At 44.3% G+C, this 19337-nt stretch overlaps 1 protein-coding gene across 6 annotated transcripts in view; it reads left to right on the top strand.

Moving 5' to 3' along the window:
• Window positions 1–18931, top strand: part of NHSL1 (NHS like 1) — a 231354-nt gene extending 212423 nt beyond the window's left edge. For 4 of the 6 annotated variants that reach the window (XM_059177425.1, XM_059177428.1, XM_059177431.1 and 1 more), the window contains exons 5-8: window positions 1877–2008; window positions 8398–11637; window positions 12149–12281; window positions 16684–18931. In XM_059177425.1, the coding sequence (XP_059033408.1) occupies window positions 1877–2008; window positions 8398–11637; window positions 12149–12281; window positions 16684–17419 (4241 nt within the window). In that variant the 3' untranslated portion in view covers window positions 17420–18931. The remainder of the gene's footprint in view (window positions 1–1876; window positions 2009–8397; window positions 11638–12148; window positions 12282–16683) is intronic. The other 2 variants (XM_059177427.1, XM_059177429.1) reach the window with 1 other exon arrangement.
• Window positions 18932–19337: the final 406 nt, after the last annotated feature.

A 19337-nucleotide genomic window follows, 5' to 3' on the forward strand; every position in this document is an offset into this window, starting at 1 on the left:
AGGTTTCATATTCTGCCATGTGGAATAACAAGCTTCCACCTGGAAGATAAATAGAGGGGTAAACATGCTTCAGCAGTTTTGACGAACTGGCTTTGTACTAATGTCTGAGTTAGCTACGTTTATTTCTAAGTATGAACCATGACTAAGGCTGATTTCTAAGTATGAACCATGACTAAGGCTGTTTTTCAATGAAAGGGGGGGACTTAGTTCCTCTCAGCAGGTATTTATTAAATACCCACTTTGTGTCTAAGTGACACAGGGGGTGCTAAGGTTTGTGAGTCATGATACCTACCCTCAAGAAATGTTTAGTCCACCAGGAGGGACAGACCTTTTAGGTCCTGATGCAAGATGGAGAGTTTGGTGCCTTTAACGGCATAGGTCTTCGATGTCCATTCTCATGGTTTGTTTCTTAATTTCCTTGGAGTTTGGGTGCCTTATCTTTTGGTTTTTTAGGAAGCAAAACTAGAGGGTAAATGGAACTATCAATGTTTTGTGTGTTCTTAATGCCTTGATACAAGAAAATTGTTTTCCTCTGCCGCAGGAACTCATTTGCCCCTTATGAGCACCATGTATGCTCTCACACATAGTGGTGCATTTATCACAGCGTTGGCTCCTTCTGGTGTCTCACTGTCTTCTCTCAGTCCTTTCTGGTTTTCTCCATTAGGAACAAAGTTGCAGGCATTTTCAAAGTTGCCAGTATTTATTTAAGTCTGTTGCTTCCTGGGTGAACTGCGTTTTGATTGTTCAGATCTTTTATCTTCTCTTTAGATAAGTTTCTTTTTGCAGTTTATTCCTATTTAAATAGAGGGTACAACTGTTTACAACATACCACTATGAATGTGCGTCAGTATTGCTAAAAAGAGTAAATGTTTTCATACTTATTTTTTTTTACAACATAAGAGTGATGGAAGTGTATAATTTGTGTACATAATATATTTTTTAAATCTCTTTTTGAGGAGAATAACCATTTAACAAGACAGTGCTATAAAAGTTTATTTGATTAAACTGGCAAATAATTTAATAAAGCAGACCAATCAGTAACTGATACTGTATTATTTTATGGTTTATGGTATGTTAACCATTGGTGTGTTAATCACACAAGCTCACAATGTAGAGATTAAAAAAAAGTCCTGTTGATATGGCATTCTAGGTTTGATTGTAAAATTACGGGAAATGTCTGAATTAAGATCAATTGTAAAAGGTGATTATAAAACAGAGAAAGCAATTCAGCTTTAACAACAGCAGTGCTAGCTACTGGGTCTCATTGTGGTAAAAGTACTTGATCATTATAAGGCTTTTTATTGGTCGTGATAGTTGTATCTCACACCATAGCAATAACCACAGCCTGTCCAAATTGTCAGCCTCCCTGACTGAAAGAAAAAGCTCTTGATAAGTTATTTGTATCCTTCCAGAGGACAAGACATTAAGACAAGAGATAACCAAATAAACCCAATATGCCCACTGCCATCTCAAGTACACTGATTTAAGAGAGATTTCAGTAGAAGGCCTATGTAAAACACTTCCAAATGAGCCATCTTTTAAAAATAACATAGAATCAGTCTTCAGGTGTGTTATTAACAGATTGGCCCTTGTTACCCCAGGATGTCTGCAAATGAGATCAAGGTGTTTCCTTTGGAAGGACACACACCTGGAAATGGAAAAAAAAAGAAAAGAAAAAAAGCCTTATGATGATAATGTGCTTTCCTTCCTTTTTTTTTTTTTTTTGTCCTTTCAGCATTCATCCATCATCATATGACTGGCTAACATCATTATTAATACCTTCTTATCATTTTACAACCAGCTTCTGGAAGAAAGTGCATGGTGTCGGCTTGCTTGAAAATAACATTGCTTTGCTTGTTCTACTACTCTATATTAGGGGAGAATTTCGATCGCCAGGCCAGCCTTCGGCGGTCTCTAATTTACACAGACACTCTGGTAAGACGACCGAAGAAAGTCAAAAGGAGAAAGACTATTACAGGAATCCCTGACAACATACAGAAGGAGCTAGGTATGGCTCATCAGAACTGTATTCTGTTGCCCCTGGTTACTGCTCAGCATTACCATGCTAACCTCATTACCGTGCTTATGAGATCAATACATTCTGATAGCCGTGTGGTGTCCCCAGAGGGACCGCTTCTCCTCCTGAGTGAGGCACTGGGTGCAGGTCTTAACATCCCATGCAGATGATTTGTTGAATTTTGGTGAGAAGGGAACAGGAAGAGCTTACATGAAAACTGTTAACTGGGATGATGGAAATGTACAGTCATGTCCTCCTCTCTGTGAACCTTGGCACACCGGGTATTTCCACAACGAAACTTACCTTCCATTTCAATCTTAAGTTTTCATAAAACTGAAAACTCATTCTAGGACTTCAAATTATGAATATTGACTCCCTAGTCATACTGACAGTGTTGGTGGCGTTTTGTCATCCAAGAGACAGTGGTGTGGGATATTTAGTAAATTCCAGTACCCTAGAAATAGTCATTTGTGTTGGATAGTGCCTTAGGAGAGCTTCCAACGAAACAATTTCATAGGTTTCTGGTATTTTCCAACCTGTGATAAAAACAAAAAAGACACCTTCCCCTTTTAGGGGGAGCGGCTAGTGGAAAGGGTTATTTACTTCATAATTCACGTATCCAGATTATTTCTGCTTATCTTTATATGTGCTTTGGATAATCCTTTCCTTCTATATTCACTTCCTCTCTCTGGTTTTTACTGGGCCCATTTGGGAATGTCTCCAGAGGCAGCAGAGAGCATACTGGGTAAGGGGCAGGTGCTCTGACACCACGCTGCGTGGATTCGAACCCTTACTCTCTGGGGGGCCTCAAGCTGATTACTTGACCTCTCGGAGTCTACTTCTGCATTCAAGAAGTGTGGGTGCTGATGCTAACAGGGCGTATGTCACAGGGTGGCTTGAGGACTTCATGACCTTAGGTGAAGCACTTGGTGCCCGGTGCTATATGTTCACTATATGTTCGTGCGAGAGCTGCTTTGATAATTACTGTTGAGAACTTAATACTACCTATTTTGAAATTTGCCTCTTCTCTTCAGCAGGCCTGTGGAGTGATTTCCTTATAGTTAACCTGATGTGTTTACTTTCATTTCCTGTTGAAGTTTATAGTCTAGAAACTCAGAATAATTATTTCTGAACGTGCCCAGGAGTCTTTGAGTCAAAATGAGTCTATCCTCACCGTGGTGATCTCTCTGTTACAGCACTTTGAGGTGGCATTGCAGCTGCCGACATTGTTCCTGTGCGTTTTTTCTCAACACCCCTGCTTAAATGCCTTGTATTAGGGACAGAAGGCTCTTCTCTACCTGGTATTCTCTCGTACTGCCACCCAGTTCTGCAGTCCGTACACTCCACCTTCCAGACTAAAGCCACAGTGGGACAAGAATAGTGATGCTTTACTTTTGCTCTAGGTAGTTCCAGTGACCCAGATGGCATACAGGTGCCCATCTTATTTCATAATACAGGGTTTTATCACAAACAGAGGCAAGACCGCATCCATAGGATTTATGAAATTTGTCTTTGGTTCATACTGCTGCATCTGCTTCCAGATCTGGGCCAGTCCTTCTCATTCTTTCAGACTCTTTATTATTTTTTTTTCCTCTCCTTTAGGTGACAGATAACTAATGTAAGAAACTAGTACATACTCATATGTTCAGTACTCATATCTTACAGCATTCAGGTAACATTTGTATTTTAAATGGTCTTTTAGGGGACGTTCTTTAACCTAAAGGAGTGACTTTAAAGATGGACCCTTTGTAAGATAACAAGGTTGATGTTTTGAGGTAGTCTACATGTTAGTGGCTGTACTACCAAACAGGTAGGTTTTGGATGGCTTTTTGCAAAGAGTGTAAGAACAGTTAGGCCCAGGTAAAGATATATATACACACAAGTATTCAACATGAATTCTCTCTCTCTCTATGCCCCTCAGCTCTATACATGTGTATATATAATATGATTTTTAGAACCTCAGAGATAGAAACTTTTATCACTTTTATTACCAAACCAACCAGTATGGAGCCAGTAACTTAGTTGCCTCTTTGACCTTGCTAGAATGATCTGAACACCTAGGTAAATCATGTCTTCTCTAATTTTATTTTTAAAATCAATGATTGAGCCCCCAGGGCCCCATGTTCATTTCTCTTTTGCATGTAATACAGAAACACCAGTAATGCTGGAGGAAAGAAAATAACTTTCCCCATATCATTGCATTGTGATTGCCAAGCAGGAGACAGTTGATGTCATTTCATAGTCAATGACATGATTTGGATCCTAGCTGGTGGTCACCTGGGACAGTTGTATCTAAGTTAGAGCTACTGTAAAAAAGAAGAAGAAAAAAGAAAGAAAGAAGGGAAAAATAAAAAAAGACAAACAATTGTAGTTTTATAGATAGGCTAGTTTGAAGGATTGATAGAGTAAGGGAAAACAATTAAATACAGTAACATTCAACAGAAAATTTGGATCATACATTTTTCTTCATTTTATGACTTCTGGGTGATCTTGCCTGTTCTCCCCAATATTTTGTACTTGTTAAGTTATCTGGTAGTTCAAAGCTTTGTAACACCTAACTAATGATTCTCAAAAACAAACACTTGGTATTTTCCGTAAAAATTAGACTTTTCTAGATATAAAATGGAGGGAATTTGTCAAACAAATGAGGTAAAAAGAGAAATGATTATCAGAAAAGAAAAGACATTCACTAAGAAAGATACTTGCTATTCACTAGACCTTGCCCAAGTTGTTGGGGATTTGGATTTTTAAAAAAATCTAACCAGAGATTCTTCCAGAATTAGAGAGTTGATTGTACTTAATTCTACGTGCTTTTCACTTCAAAATCCATAAATAATGGACTCTAGAGGTGAGCCACTTAATAATGCTAAGTCAAGATATGATATTTATTGTTTCAAGCAGTTTATGACTTGTTGCCTTCCATAATTTTTTTTTTACTCTTATTATCTTAAATGTACATAGAAATGTATTTGAACAACCCCTCATGAGTTTTCATCTTCTAGAATCAGATAGGATCATTTTGTTGTTATATAATTATATTTGGTTACTGAATAATTTGGATACCTCTAGAACAGTACCTCTTCCCAAGCAGAAAAAGCTTCATTTAAAGGAATCCCCTTCTTGGGGCATCTGGGTGGCTCAGGCAGTGAAGCTGCTGCCTTTGGCTTAGGTCATGATCACAGGGTTCCTGGATCTCACCTACTGATGGGCTCCCTGCTTAGCAAGGAGTCTGTTTGTTCCTCTCCCCCGGCTCATGCTTCCCCCACCCCTTTCTTTCTCTCTCTCTGTCAAATAAATAACTAAAATCTTTATATAAAATAAAATAAAAGGAATCCCCTTCTGAATAATTATTGATAGTTTGTACTAAGAACACTAGGAACATAAGATCAGACACAACTTTTTATAAATCCACATATTAAACTTTAAATTAACTAACCTGCAGATATCTGTCTTCATTGTCAATGTCTTCATTGATTACATGTTTTTTTAAAAAAGATTTTATTTATTTATTTGACAGAGATTACAAGTAGACAGAGAGGCAGGGAAGCAGGCTCCCCGCTGAGCAGAGAGCCTGATGTGGGGCTTAATCCCAGGACCCTGGGATCATGACCTGAGTCGAAGGCAGAGGCTTTAACCCACTGAGCCACCCAGGCGCCTGTGATTACATGTTTGTTTTTTTTTTAAATTGGATATCCCTTGTAGTATTATGTAATAAGTAAGAAATATATATAATTATTTCTTTACATTATATTTTATAATCAGATACATCCTATTAAGAGTTTTAACAACACCTCAGAGGTCTATATTTGTTTGCACATGTCTTTTCATAGTCTCCTTCTGTTATTTAATTCTGGTCAAGATCCATTTATTTGTGTCCTTTAATATGTGACACTTTTTGTACTGTGAAAATATTAGAGGCTCTGTTCTGGGAATGGAACTTCAGGGATCCCAAAATCGATGATAAATGAGTTATTTTTTATGTATATTTTTAAAGGTCTTCAGAAAAAATCATTATTTTTGTTTTTTTGTTTTAGTTTTTGTTTTTGTTTAAGATTTTATTTATTTGACAGACACAGATCACAAGTAGGCAGAGAGGCAGGTGGGGCGTGGGGGTGGGTTGGGGGTGTGGGCAGGGGAAGCAGGCTCCCTGCTGAGCAGAGAGCCCAATGCGATGCGGGGCTCAATCCTGGGACTCCAGGATCATGACCTAAGCTGAAGCAGAGGCTTTAACCCACTGAGCCACCCAGGCACCCCAAGAAAAAAAATCATTATTTTAATAAGAAAGTTGTGTTGGGCCATAGATGGTGGACAAATTGCTATATTTCCATTTTCAGGAGCCTAGAATGGTTTCATGTTCAAAATTGTTAACTGAGAGAATCAGTATATTGTTTATGGCTCTTACAGACAGTTCAAAATCTACCACTGATCTCATGCAAAAACAATTGCAATTTTGAAAGAAAAAGTTAGTAAAATCCATTGTTGAATGGAATAAGGTATCTTGAATATTTGGAACCAAACTGGTGCAAACTGATACAGCCAAACTAGTCAGTTTCTCCCTTCAGAAATCCCAAGTGGCAAAAACTTTATCTTTTGTTTTCTTTCCTCAAAGTGGACTTTTCTCCTCCTCCTGCCCATTGCCCACTTCCTCTCTTTCTAGGGAAGAGCCTTATGTGTATGTGTGTGTATCTGTCTGTCTTCGGTGAGTGTGCCTCGCAGAGGGTAGGTGAAGGAGATAGATGCTCTCTGCTATTTTAGGTGTGAAAATAGTCTCCATCATCACAAGTGAGGGAACAGGTACTTTATGCTCTATTCCTCATAGGATGACATCTCCTTTGTGCTTCATACAAGAACATTGCTGCCATATTTGTAATATCCTTTGCTGTTCAAATGAGCAAAGTGCTTTATAGCCAGCTAGGGACAGTGGTAAATTCACGTGGGATAGGGAGGGAGTTCCCAGGAATCCCATCACCACCAGTGTCCTCACCCAAGTGAGCCAAGATGCTGGCAAGTACTCAGCTTGCATTGCTCAGCAAAACCCCTGCTGGAGATGGTTTTTTTTTTTTTTTTTTTAAGTTTTTGAAACAATGTAGAATAAAACTGGTTATACTGTTATTTTTCAAGATTTAATGTATCCTAGTGGTTACTATGCATGAATTGATTTTTTTCCCCCCTCTCTCTCCACTTTGACTAAGTTGTTGGTTTATGGTGGTTTTTTTGTTCTTTTTTTTTTTTTTTTTTTTTAAAGATTCTGTTCCGTTCTAGGTGGCTTGAAATCTAGCTGTTACCTACACTTTAGGGTTGTTTTTGGTTTTTTTGTTTTTGTTTTTGTTTTTTAATTTTTTTTTTTTTTTAAGATTTTATTTATTCATTTGAAAGGCAGAGACTACAAGTAGGCAGAGAGGCAGGCAGAGAGAGAGAGGAGGAAGCAGGCTCCCCGCTGAGCAGAGAGCCCAATGCGGGGCTCGATCCCAGGACTCTGAGACCATGACCTGAGCCGAAGGCAGAGGCTTTAACCCACTGAGCCACCCAGGCGCCCCTGTTTTTGTTTTTTTGTTTTGTTTTTTTTCTCATCCATTTCACTCTGTTTGGCCCTCTTGATGCCTTTTTTTTTTTTTTTTTTTTTCCCCTTTGATTTTCTTTAAATATACCTACTCTCAGTTTGGTTATAAAGCTCCAAGAAATGAATAACCATAATTTGAGGAAAAGCTCACTGGATCAGTTCCTGCTGCTTTCCCCCCACCAGAACACAACAGATTGCTTCTGGATTTTGAATGTCACTGACAGACAGATGACAATGGTGTAAGATGGATAATGGAATGGTTGAAACACAGATGGGCCTGTAAATCACTTTTCCTTAGGTTTCCTTCTGACATAAAAAATTAATGTAATTAACACTGTTCTATACCGATATCCCTTGTAAATAGTGTCTCTGTACCCTCCTGTTGAACCGTTCCATTCATCTGTCTTTGGGAAGGATGGTCACAGCTTGACAAGATGCCCTGTACAGTCACCTGGTGGGTGACAGGCCACCTTGAAATCTTTACTAAAAGGAGGTTCTTTGAAAAGTAGATCTTCCAACAGGCACTCAGCCTTGATCTTAAAGAGAGTAACTGAGAATTCCATATGTAGCCCTTAGTCTATAGGAGGATTTGAAGTACAAATCAAGAGATGTACATGAAATTCCTAATAAAGGTTTTTACTTTAGGAGCTGTCAGTAACTATTTAAACTCTCACTCTGGTGCCTATAGGAGAAAAGAAACGAGGTCAAGTAGAAAAAATATATATATTTTTTAAATACAACAGGGTAAGAAGGGGATGAGAATACAGGTGATGAACTAAGATATTTTTAGATAACAAGCCTCTTTCTGCTTTATCTCCAGCATCAGGCACGGGCCAAGATGATGTTGGGGGTCACTCAGTATACACCCCAGACCACTACTCTACACTAGGAAGGCTTGATAGCTCTCGGTCTGCTGGGCAGCGCTCAGAAACCAGGGACTCCAGCTGTCAGACTGAGGAAGTGAAAGTTGTACCACCTTCCATGAGAAGAATCAGGGCACAGAAGGGCCAAGGCATTGCTGCCCAGATGAGCCACTTCTCAGGCTCCTCTGGGAACATGTCTGTGTTGAGCGATTCTGCGGGCATTGTATTCCCTTCCCGGCTCAACAGTGATGCTGGTTTCCACAGTCTCCCACGTTCTGGGGCAAGGGCGAGTGTTCAGTCCCTGGAGCCACGGCTGGGAGCCCTGGGCCCCACAGAAGACCTGGATGGCCCTTACGCCTACCACAGCGATCACCCACAAGTAGATGAAAACTTAGGACATTTAGGAGGAGCCTCAAGGACTGGAATGCTTTTGAGGCCCAAGTCCCAGGAGCTGAGGCCTTTTGAGAATGTAATCAGCCCAGCATGTGTGGTCTCTCCTCACGCCACCTACTCCACCAGCATCATCCCAAATGCCACACTCTCTTCCTCCTCGGAGATTATTATTATTCACACTGCTCAGAGTTCAGGACAGCTGGACAGCAAAATTACCAGCTCCTCTTCGTACACAAAGATAAAATCCAGAGACCACCTCCTCTCCAGGCATGCTAGTAAAGAGGACCATCAGCCTCCCAGTGGGAACTGGACAGAGGGTCACCCCAGCATTCTTTCACAGGCCTTAGGTCCCCATTCCCCCGCTGCAACCACGCTGTTGTCGCTCTGTGACTCAGCGGTCTCTCTTAATATGCCAGCACATCAGGAGAATGGATCCCAAGCCATGAGCTATAACTGTAAAAACCACCTGAGCTCTCCAGCCCACGCCCAGGACATGGATGGCAAGAGTGAGTCCAGTTACTCTGGAGGTACGGGGCCCGGCAGCTCCGAGCCCTGGGAATACAGTGCCTCTGGTAACGGGCAGGCATCCCCATTGAAGGCACATGGGGCAACTGGCTACTCCACTCCTGGGAGTAACGTGAGCAGCTGCAGTTTGGACCAGACATCCACCAAAGATGATGCCAGGTCCTTGTATTCAGAGGAGCATGATAGCTACTACACGTCTATGCAGCCTGACCCGGGATGCAGATCTGGAAACCAGAACAGTAGCGATGGCTTTGGGAACCCCAGGCACAGTGTGGTCAACGTGTTTGATGGGAGAGCTCAGAAAAACCAAGGGGACCGGTCACATTTCCGTGACAAGTCTCTCTCGCGGAATATCTCTCTGAAAAAAGCGAAGAAGCCGCCTCTGCCACCCTCGAGGACGGACTCCCTGCGCAGGATTCCCAAGAAAGGCATCCAGTCAAACGGGCAGGCGCTGAACGAGAGCCTGATCGCCTCGCTCCAGCACTCGCTGCAGCTGAACCTCCCGGGCAAGGGCGGCAGCTCACCCTCGCAGAGCCCCTGCAGTGACTTCGAAGAGCCTTGGCTGCCTCGCTCTCGCAGCCAGAGCACGGTGAGCGGGGGCAGCAGCATGACCTCGGCCACCACCCCCAACGTCTACTCCCTGTGCGGGGCCACGCCATCGCAGAGCGACACGAGCAGCGTCAAGTCGGAGTACACGGACCCCTGGGGTTACTACATTGACTACACCGGCATGCAGGAAGACCCCGGGCACGCCAGCGGGGGCTGCTCGGCCAGCAGCGGGGCGTTGGCCGGGAACGGGCCAGTCCACCATATCCACGAGGGAGCCAGGACCATGATGCCCCAAGTGCCTGGTGGCTCCATCAAACCAAAGATCACATCGCCGGAGAAATCCCACAGGGTCACTTCTCCGTCCAGTGGGTATTCCAGCCAGTCCAACACACCCACAGCACTCACCCCCGTGCCTGTGTTTTTAAAGTCAGCGTCACCAGCGAACGGGAAGGGGAAGACCAAGCCCAAGGTGCCAGAAAGGAAGTCCTCTCTGATATCTTCAGTCTCCATCTCCTCCTCGTCCACGTCTCTGTCTTCCAACACTTCCACGGAAGGAGGCGGGACCATGAAGAAGCTGGATTCGGTGCTGGCGTCTCCCCCTGCCGCTGCCCCTCTTCCTTCTCCTCCCTCACCATGTCCTGCGGACAAGTCTCCTTTCCTTCCTCCTCCCCCGCCTTTAGCGGATTCCCCCAACGGCGCTCTGCCTCAGTCTCCCCTCTTCCCCCCTCCGCCGCCTGAAGCTCTCACTCCCTTCTCTCCCCCCTCCAGCGCGTGCTTTCCTCCTCCCCACAGGGCACTTAGCCCCCTTACTCTGGGTGCCCCTGCTTCCCTGCCGCCTGCCCCCGCTTCCGGACCCTCCTCAGTTCCCCCGCCTGCCCCACCCCTTGACCCCAAATGGATGAAAGATGCCAGGCCTTCTTTGAAAAAATCTGCCCAGCCAGAATGCTCCCGGGAGGCCTTCCGGCAGCCTCCTAACAAGGAGGAGGGCAGCAGACCCCCCATGCCCCTGATAACCACCGAAGCGTTGCAGATGGTACAGTTGAGGCCCGTGAAAAAGCACTCAGGAACCGAGCAAGCACTGTTATATGAACAAGTATCTCAGGAAAAACTAACTCCGGTTGTTCCCCAGTATCATTTAAAGCCATCTGCTTTCATGAAATCCCGAAATAGCATAAATGAAATGGAGAGTGAAAGCCAGCCTGCCTCTGTGACAAGCTCGCCGCCGACTCCTGCCAAGAGCTTGAGTCAGGGTCACCAGGACAGTGCAGCCGAGCGTGGCCTCCCGAGCCGCAGCCCGGGCAGCGCCGGGGAGTCAGAGGCTGGGCCGGACCCCAGGGCCACCCCGCTGCAGGAGCCCCCCGGCCCTTCACCCAGCAGGAAGCCGCCCCCCATTTCCAAGAAGCCCAAACTGTTCCTCGTGGTGCCGCCTCCGCAGAGAGATTTCACAGCGGAGCCCGCGGAGAACGTGAGCGGAGCATCACCCATTCCCACGAGGGGAGAGGCAACAGAGAGTTGTAGAGCCAGGGCTGGTGCTGAGGAGACGGGCTCTGGCAGCTTGGTTCTCGAGGGAGGAGCCGCAGGAGCCGCGTCCCCGGATAGAGTGAAAGCCAATGTCCCCATGGTGCAGCCCGATGTCTCGCCAGCCCCCACGCGGGAGGAGCCAGGTGCCGAGAACGGTGCAGACGGTGGAGGCAGCGTGGAGAGCTGCCTGTCGCTCCAGGACGGAGGGCGTGAGTATGCTTTTCTCTCTCATTCCCCTTGGACCATATGCAGCCCATGTAGAAGAGAAGGCTAGTGCGTGTCCCCTGGAAAGCCAGCAGCATGTGGGCTGCCGGGTCGGCCACACACTCAGGTTACCAACTAGGCATTTTAAGAAATTGGAAAAAAAAAAAAATGGAGATCTCAGGGTATTGCTTCCTGAACGTCAGAAAATAGAGGGGTAGGGTGGTCTGCAGCAGACAGGGTAATTATTAAATAGCAAGGAGGAGTAGGCTCCCTTCTGGAGAGCTGCAGAGAAATGTTACAACAAGATTTAAGATAGATTCAGTAGGAGTTCTAGACTTCAACAGAAAAGAATGAGCTCTGGCTCTCCTGATCAGAATCGAAGATCAAAACAACAGACCCCACTGCCTGCCTGTCCTGTGGTCCTCCGTTGGCAGGAATGGCAGGGACAGGATACTGGGAAGCCTGGCTGAAGACTGAAATTAAGTCACTTGTGCGTCCTGTGCTTACTGCTTCTAGCTGGGGTGCCAGAGCCTGACACAGCTGGTTCTTCCTCTGAAGCCAGTGACTTCCTTAGGGAAGAAGGGAGTGATGAGGTGATGACCCCCAGTAGACCCCGGACCACAGAAGACCTTTTTGCAGCTATTCACAGGTATCTAAAACTCCTTCCTCTTAATTTTGATCTGTATGAGTCTACCTTTCTAAATGCTTCCTCACTTTGTCTTCCTTGAGTTTTTTCCTGTCACCCATTAGCTTGATCATTTATTTTTATTGTGTTTCTGTATTCTTATTTCCTCTGACTCCCAATTTCTGTTTTACTTTGTTCCACTGATTTTTATGATGATATGGGGGACAGAGACTCCATGTGGTGCCTTCTGCTCGGCATTGCGCTTGCTGGCAAGAAATGCAATGTGTCAATCATATGACAGAGTATTTACAAGATTAGATTAGAGCAATGGGTAGTCCAGTCCAGGATGAGTGAGGCTGTTTTGTGGACATAAGCTACACAGACCAGCTCCACAGGACTGCTTTCCTAAGGGTGTATTGTGGGGGGTTTTGGGGGGTTTTTTTGTTGTTGTTTTAATTATTTTTGTGTTACAGAAATTTCAGGATTTTTTAGTGCAGTTGTCTTGGCTACTTAAATATTTCAATACAAGAGTACAATCTTTTCAAAGCAGAGTGGAAGGAATTAAATTTGTTATTGTATACTGTTAGTGCCATCTACTGGCACAAAAAATTGTTGGGTTTTTTAAAAATGTAGAGTAAATTTTTCAAAATAACTGCCTGAACTGTTGTCACACTTTTTACATCTGGTCGCCTAAGAGAGTGAGTATAATTTAGCACGAAAACTATATACTGCCTTTTTTCTGGTTGTAAACAGCCTGTACTCCCAGCAGTGTCATTGTAGGGTATGATAAGGTTGTACATGTTGCAAGTACTTTGGAACACAATGCTGGATAAACCCTCTGCTTCCTTCTCGACTTCTTTGCCGCAGTATTTTCAGATAATTCTTAAGAATGTCCTTCTGCTGCCAAGGTCTTACACTGCACTGAATGGAGGTCCCTTTTTTTCTTCCAGAAACAAAGGTGCTTATAAAGTCATTTGATTCTCTGTGTAAATCACCTTGTGTCAGGACTGTTTTCCCTTCTTGGAATTTAACTGAAAAGGCTATTGCATGAGATGAAAAACATAGGATTGTCCTGATATGAAGTTCCCCATGCAGCATGCAAATATTTAACTTGGAGGGGAGCAGTGGAACCAAGCGAGGGAGTTAGGTGTTTGTCAAGAAATTTGTTCTTTACCTCTTGACTCTAGCATTGATATACTATCCCCAAAGACCCTAAAGACTGCCTCTTTAACATCGTCTTTCTGACTGGTATCTTTGATCTCATTAGAAATCAATGAGGTAAATGGTACATACTCATCCTGTCTGATGGCTGAGTAAAATTAAAGAGGGCATGTGATATGATGAGCACTGGGTGTTATATTCAACTAATGAATCATTGAACATTGTATCAAAAACTAATGATGTACTATATCCTGGCTAATTGAATTTAAATTAAAAAATCAAACAATCCAATCGGAAAAAAAGAAATAAAGACGTAGCTGCCTATGAAACTGTTTCTCAGAACAGTAAAATGAAAATGCTACATCCTTTGAAGCCAACTTTAGTGGCATTTCTAGAAGTTTATACAGATGTTTCTAACTCTCACCGTGCTAGACACATAATAAGCACTTAATAAATATTTTCTGAATTAAATGAAACCGATTGGAATTTAACTCTTAGGAATTCTTCCAAGACTCAACGTCTTTCATTTAGTCTGGAATGCACTGGGTTGCTAAACACGTAGGCATATAGATTTATAGTAGCAGTCCCCAGAGAAGACGTGTTGCTGATGGCTCTATGTACTAACTACTTGGTCTAAGTGAGGATCCCAACTGTTGTGGGGCCAAGTTATTATGTGCTTTTCCAAAAAATATGCCAAAGTCCGCATCCATATTTTACTTTGGGAAGCTTCTTAAGGCACCGGGAAATCTGCGGTTTCTCCTACTAGTGAATTCTATCTACTGCAGACGTGGAAATCTGCCAGTCTCTATTATTCTGTGTACACATGGTAGAAATAAAGGCCAAGTAGGGTATGGATCACAAAGAGAGCAAGGACACCTGCTCATTTCTGTTTTAGCATCGATCATGTATTAGCAGACATAAGAAAAATCCATCTGAAGTCTGATTTTTAGGGCTTAATTTTATATTTGTCAGCACTAAGCTAATAATTTAAAAGAAGGAGTATCTCAACTGTACCACAGCCTTCAGATTTTATAATGCAAATTAATTCACTTCAGATTTAAAGCCAGATGGAAAATGTAGAACACCAGTTGAGGTGTGAAATTTTTATATTTATTGAAGTAATTAGTTTTCAAGCCCATGTTAACTGTTTGAGCACTTTTTATAACCCCCTTCTTTAGAAATACACACACAGTGTACGTGTGCGTGTGTATATACACATGAATACATACGTTTATGCTGAGAATTCACAGAATTCATATGTTTAGATTTAATTCTCATTTTCAGGCCGCAGCTGCTCTTGAGAAATGACATAACTTGAACCAGGGGTAGCCAGGGGCTTGATGTGTGGGTCAAGCACATTCTCATCTTTTAAAACTCAGACAAGAACTTAGGCTCCAAAGTGGTCCCTGCAAGGATCCAGTGAACAGAGCTGCCCTTGAGAAGGAACCACTAGAGGTCGTGAGGTCACGTGCTGCAGGCGGGGAGATACTGCATCGAGTCCTCGTTCTTGGAGGAGGCTGTGTGGCTTCACTCTTTGGCCTTTGTTACCTTCTCTGGTCAGACAGGCTGAAGTCATTTCCGGCTCTGAGATGCTGATGCTGAGACATTATTTCTGTCGGCTGGTCAGGAATGTGTGCCAGAGCACCGCTCTCTGCTGACAGCGGGGCAGGGCCATTGACCCAAAGTATCAGAGGCCCAGCTCTACAGCCTCCAAGGGGCCGGTGCCATGTCAGCTCTGGCTGCCCTTCACACTTTATTTTTTAGCCTTCGCCACTTCCTGTCTTCCACTTTGGGGGCTTCCTTTTGGCCAGAAGCATAGAGAGGACCCAGGGAGCACCAAGCCCCCGGCAGCCTGCAGGGCCCATCCTCTCCAGTGCCTGGTTGTGCAGGCCTGTGGTCAGAACAGCACAGAAGCCTGGCCTGGTAGCTGGGCGGAAGAGCTGGAGTTCCCTGAATGGCGGTTTGGTTAAACACATCCTTCATGCCCGACACTCCATAGCTGTTATTTGCACTCATCTTTATTGGTAAAGCATGAGCTCTCCACTGTTTATTTCCTCTTCCAGGTAGGAAACTGGGTCAGAAACTTCAACTTGCCCAAGGTCACAGAGCATGGAAACTTGAGTGTGGGATTTAACCCAGGTCTGTGTGACTCTGAGGTTCTTTAGCTCACTGAAGCCTCACAGACCTGTGAGGTTAGTATCCTCACCCCCATTCTGCAAGTACGAAAGCAAAGTTGCAGCATAGATGAGTAGCTTGCCCAAGGTGCCACAGCTGGAAGTGCTCAAATTCAGTTCTTTATCTGTATGTACAATAGCATTCTCTTTATCTTTCCCTGCTGCATATGCTGGAATTATATAGCAAACAAAGAGATATTTGATTAAATGTACCGTTTCCTTAAAGCACCTGCACTTAGCTGAGAGATTCCTTGTAGACTGAGTTGTTCTTAGGAAGAGACCAGCAAGAGGCCACTTGGCTCATCTGCTTTATTACCCCTGACTCACTCTTGGTATAAGACACATGGAACAGTGAGGTTCTTAGAGATTGAAGACAAGAAGCACCTCCAGGAAACATTTTACTTGTCCCTACCGGCCCCTCCTCTTTCACATTATCCCTGCATTCCTCAGATTTTCTTGATTGGTGGGAGGTTGTCTGAAATCAGTCAGGCAACAGAATGTGGTGTGGAAGGTTCACCCTTGTTTTTTGGAAAACGGGATTTTAAGAAGTTGACATAGGGTCCAGTAAGAGCCAAAGAAGACCGGTTTTATGTCAGACTCTAGAATGACTAAGAATGCAGAGTTGTAGAGTCATCCTAGAACCTGAGGGTGGGGGTTTACCTCAAGGTAGGCAATATTTTGGGGATTGGCTTACCCATTAGCCCTGTTCAAGGGCTAAGGTCAAACAAGAAAAGAAAGAGTAGAGAAAAGGGTGGTCGGCACTGAAATGCCCTCAAGCTCAGTCCAATAGAGGAGAGTTAGATAAAAATGGCAATTATTTGTAACTTTTGAAGTGATCCTCACCAAAATAAGCTAATAATCATGTCTGAGATGTGTTTTAAAATAATCCAGTGGGGGTAGAGATGAAAGAAAGCTGGCCATAAGTTAATCATCCACCATAGCGGGGTCAGGGGCTCACGTGATAATACAGTGAACTGTTAAAGTAACTCTTCACAAATGGTGACGTGAGTATGCAGTGAGCAGCGCAGTTGTGACTGATGTCCCATGGCCCCCTGGGAGTTAACCTTCATCTTAATGTCATTAAATCTCAGATCCAAGAGGAAAGTCCTCGGCCGTAAAGATTCAGATGACGATCACTCCCGGAACCATTCTCCTTCCCCTCCAGTGACACCCACCGGTGCTGCCCCCAGCCTGGCGTCCCCAAAACAAGTGGGCTCAATTCAGAGAAGCGTCCGTAAAAGCAGCACCAGCAGTGACAACTTCAAAGCTCTGCTGCTAAAAAAGGGGAGTCGCTCAGACACCAGTGCCCGCATGTCTGCCGCCGAGATGCTAAAGAACACAGACCCTAGATTCCAGAGGTCAAGGTCAGAGCCTTCGCCAGACACCCCCGAGAGCCCATCCAGCTGCTCCCCAAGCAAGAACAGAAGGGCCCAGGAGGAGTGGGCCAAGAACGAAGGCTTGATGCCTCGGAGTCTGTCCTTCTCCGGCCCCCGGTACGGCCGCAGTCGGACCCCACCTTCTGCCGCCAGCAGCAGGTTCAGCGTGCGGAACCGGATCCAGAGCAGCCCCATGACCGTTATCTCGGAAGGCGAAGGGGAGGCCCTGGAGCCAGTAGACAACAGGGCTCATTGGGCCCTGGACACGGCAAGGGGGTGTTCCCTGGATGGACTGGTAGGGGGTGAAACAGACCGGGGAAGCCTGCTCTATGGTGGGGAGCCCGCCGCCTCCTTGCAGGTGCAGGGTCCCAGCCCCACAGATGGGCCGGTCCGCACCGAGGGCGCAGATCCAGCAGAACAGAGTGGAGGTCCTCTGCGGGAAGAGAGCTAGGGACGAGAGTCTGATTCTCCCAGGTAATGTGAGGGAGGCGTGCAACATGCGGCTCTAGGAAAGCCCGGCACACAGGTACCCTTCCCTGCCTGGCCTGCAGATCCCACTCAGCATTCGCTCCGTTCCTGCCCTGGGCCCCAGCGTGGAAGAAGAGCATCCCATAGGACTCACTTGGCACTTGCCCTGTGGCTTAAAAGCAAGTAGAAGCTTAACTTCTTAAAGTGCTTCCTGGGGAAGACTTTTTTTTTTTTTTTTTTTTTTCAAAATGCTGGGTGTATGTGTGGAGGGGTGTGTGTGCATTTTGAACACTTTACATGTTTAAAAAAATACACACATACAGCGTATACAGAAGTAGGAGAAGGAAACACAGTTAAGCTGGGTAGAGGGATGGAGGCTTCTGGACTAGGTAAGAATCACTTTAAAAGTATCACGTTGTCAGAAATTAGTGAGTTCCCGAAGACGGGAGTGAGAGAAGCGTTCCTTCTAAGAAAGAGGGGGCCTGTGCGTGGTGCCCCTGCAGAGGACACACGGCAGTGCAGGCCCCAGTGAGCTTTCCATGTGAGCCATGTCATCATGAACCCAAAACGATGGGAAAGGGCTAACGGACTAATGGGTTCAGGTACTTTTTTCTTGGGGGGTGGGGTGGGGGACTTTGTTTCCTTTTCGTGAAATTGGCAAACACGTGAAGGGGCCACGCTCTAATCTGGAGCGAGCTGCTGGTGCAGACACAGACTCCCAGCTCTCAGCCTGACTTTGAGACACGTGGGTCCTTCTGTACTGAATTCCTGCCCTGAGGAGCAGCAGAGGCCTCCTTGAGACTAGCAGTGAGGTGGGCATATGCGGTTACACTGAGCGAGGAGGGGGCACGTGAGACACTGCTGGAAGCGGTTTCCTGCTTAGTCAATAAAACTATTTTTCAGAATTAAATTTGAAAACTTGCACTACGGAACTGTGGGTGGAGATTTTCCTTTTACGACTATTTGTACCAGAGTTTAAACTTCCATTTGGCAATTTCTTACCACTTGAAATGTCAGCATTTGCTAACTTTTGGATATCCTTTTGGTTACACCAAAGAAAAAGGTATGGCTATTTTTCCTTGAACTGCCTACAGTATCATGTCCTCATTTGAAAAGGTTTATGAGAATCGATTATATATTACCTTACTCTGAAGAAAATGCTGAATAGCTCTTGTTAGTCAAATAAACTAATACAAATTGGCAGGGCCAATTAGCCCTGAGAAATGAGTTTTTAGATTAAAAGATTTTTTGCATCATTTGGTTTGTGAGTTTTTATATATTTTATAAGGAATTGAGTTGGCTAATTACCTTCTAATCTTCTCCAGTTAGAATTCTAATACTTTTAGGCATGGGAGAAAAGTGTGTAAAGTATTTATTTTTATGTCCTATTCCTGTGACCTCCTTTCCCTATTCCCTCCCAACTGATGTGGACTTGGACTCCTGTATTTGTTGGCTAAATAAAATAAGTCTTGTCTTCTTCATTCGAAGAACCTAAGAGGACAGTACTGAGATTCTTGGCCTACGTACAATGCAGCTGCCAGTGGTCATCTTTTTTGGTATAAAAATATCATCGATAAGTTGGGACTATACAGGCCAGATTATCAAAGGGTTTGTTATACATTACAGCTTTAGGTACCCATTTTAGACACGTCTTTGAAACAAAAACAAACCTATAGGATTAAGACTTCTTCTTTTCTCTGAAGAAAACAAAACACTTCTTTTCACACAACCAGAAATCAAGACCTGACATTTGGCTGAAGGCTAAAGGACTTTCTACCATTTGGAGCAATTGTCTACTACAATGGGCACAAGGATCTTTTCTTCTAAATTTTAGAAAAGTGGTGTTGGCTTCTGAATATGAAGTCTTCTCATAGCTCCCTAAACAAGATTAGAATGTACGT

Source organism: Mustela lutreola, chromosome 6 (assembly GCF_030435805.1).
Source record: "Mustela lutreola isolate mMusLut2 chromosome 6, mMusLut2.pri, whole genome shotgun sequence".
NCBI lineage: Eukaryota > Metazoa > Chordata > Mammalia > Carnivora > Mustelidae > Mustela > Mustela lutreola.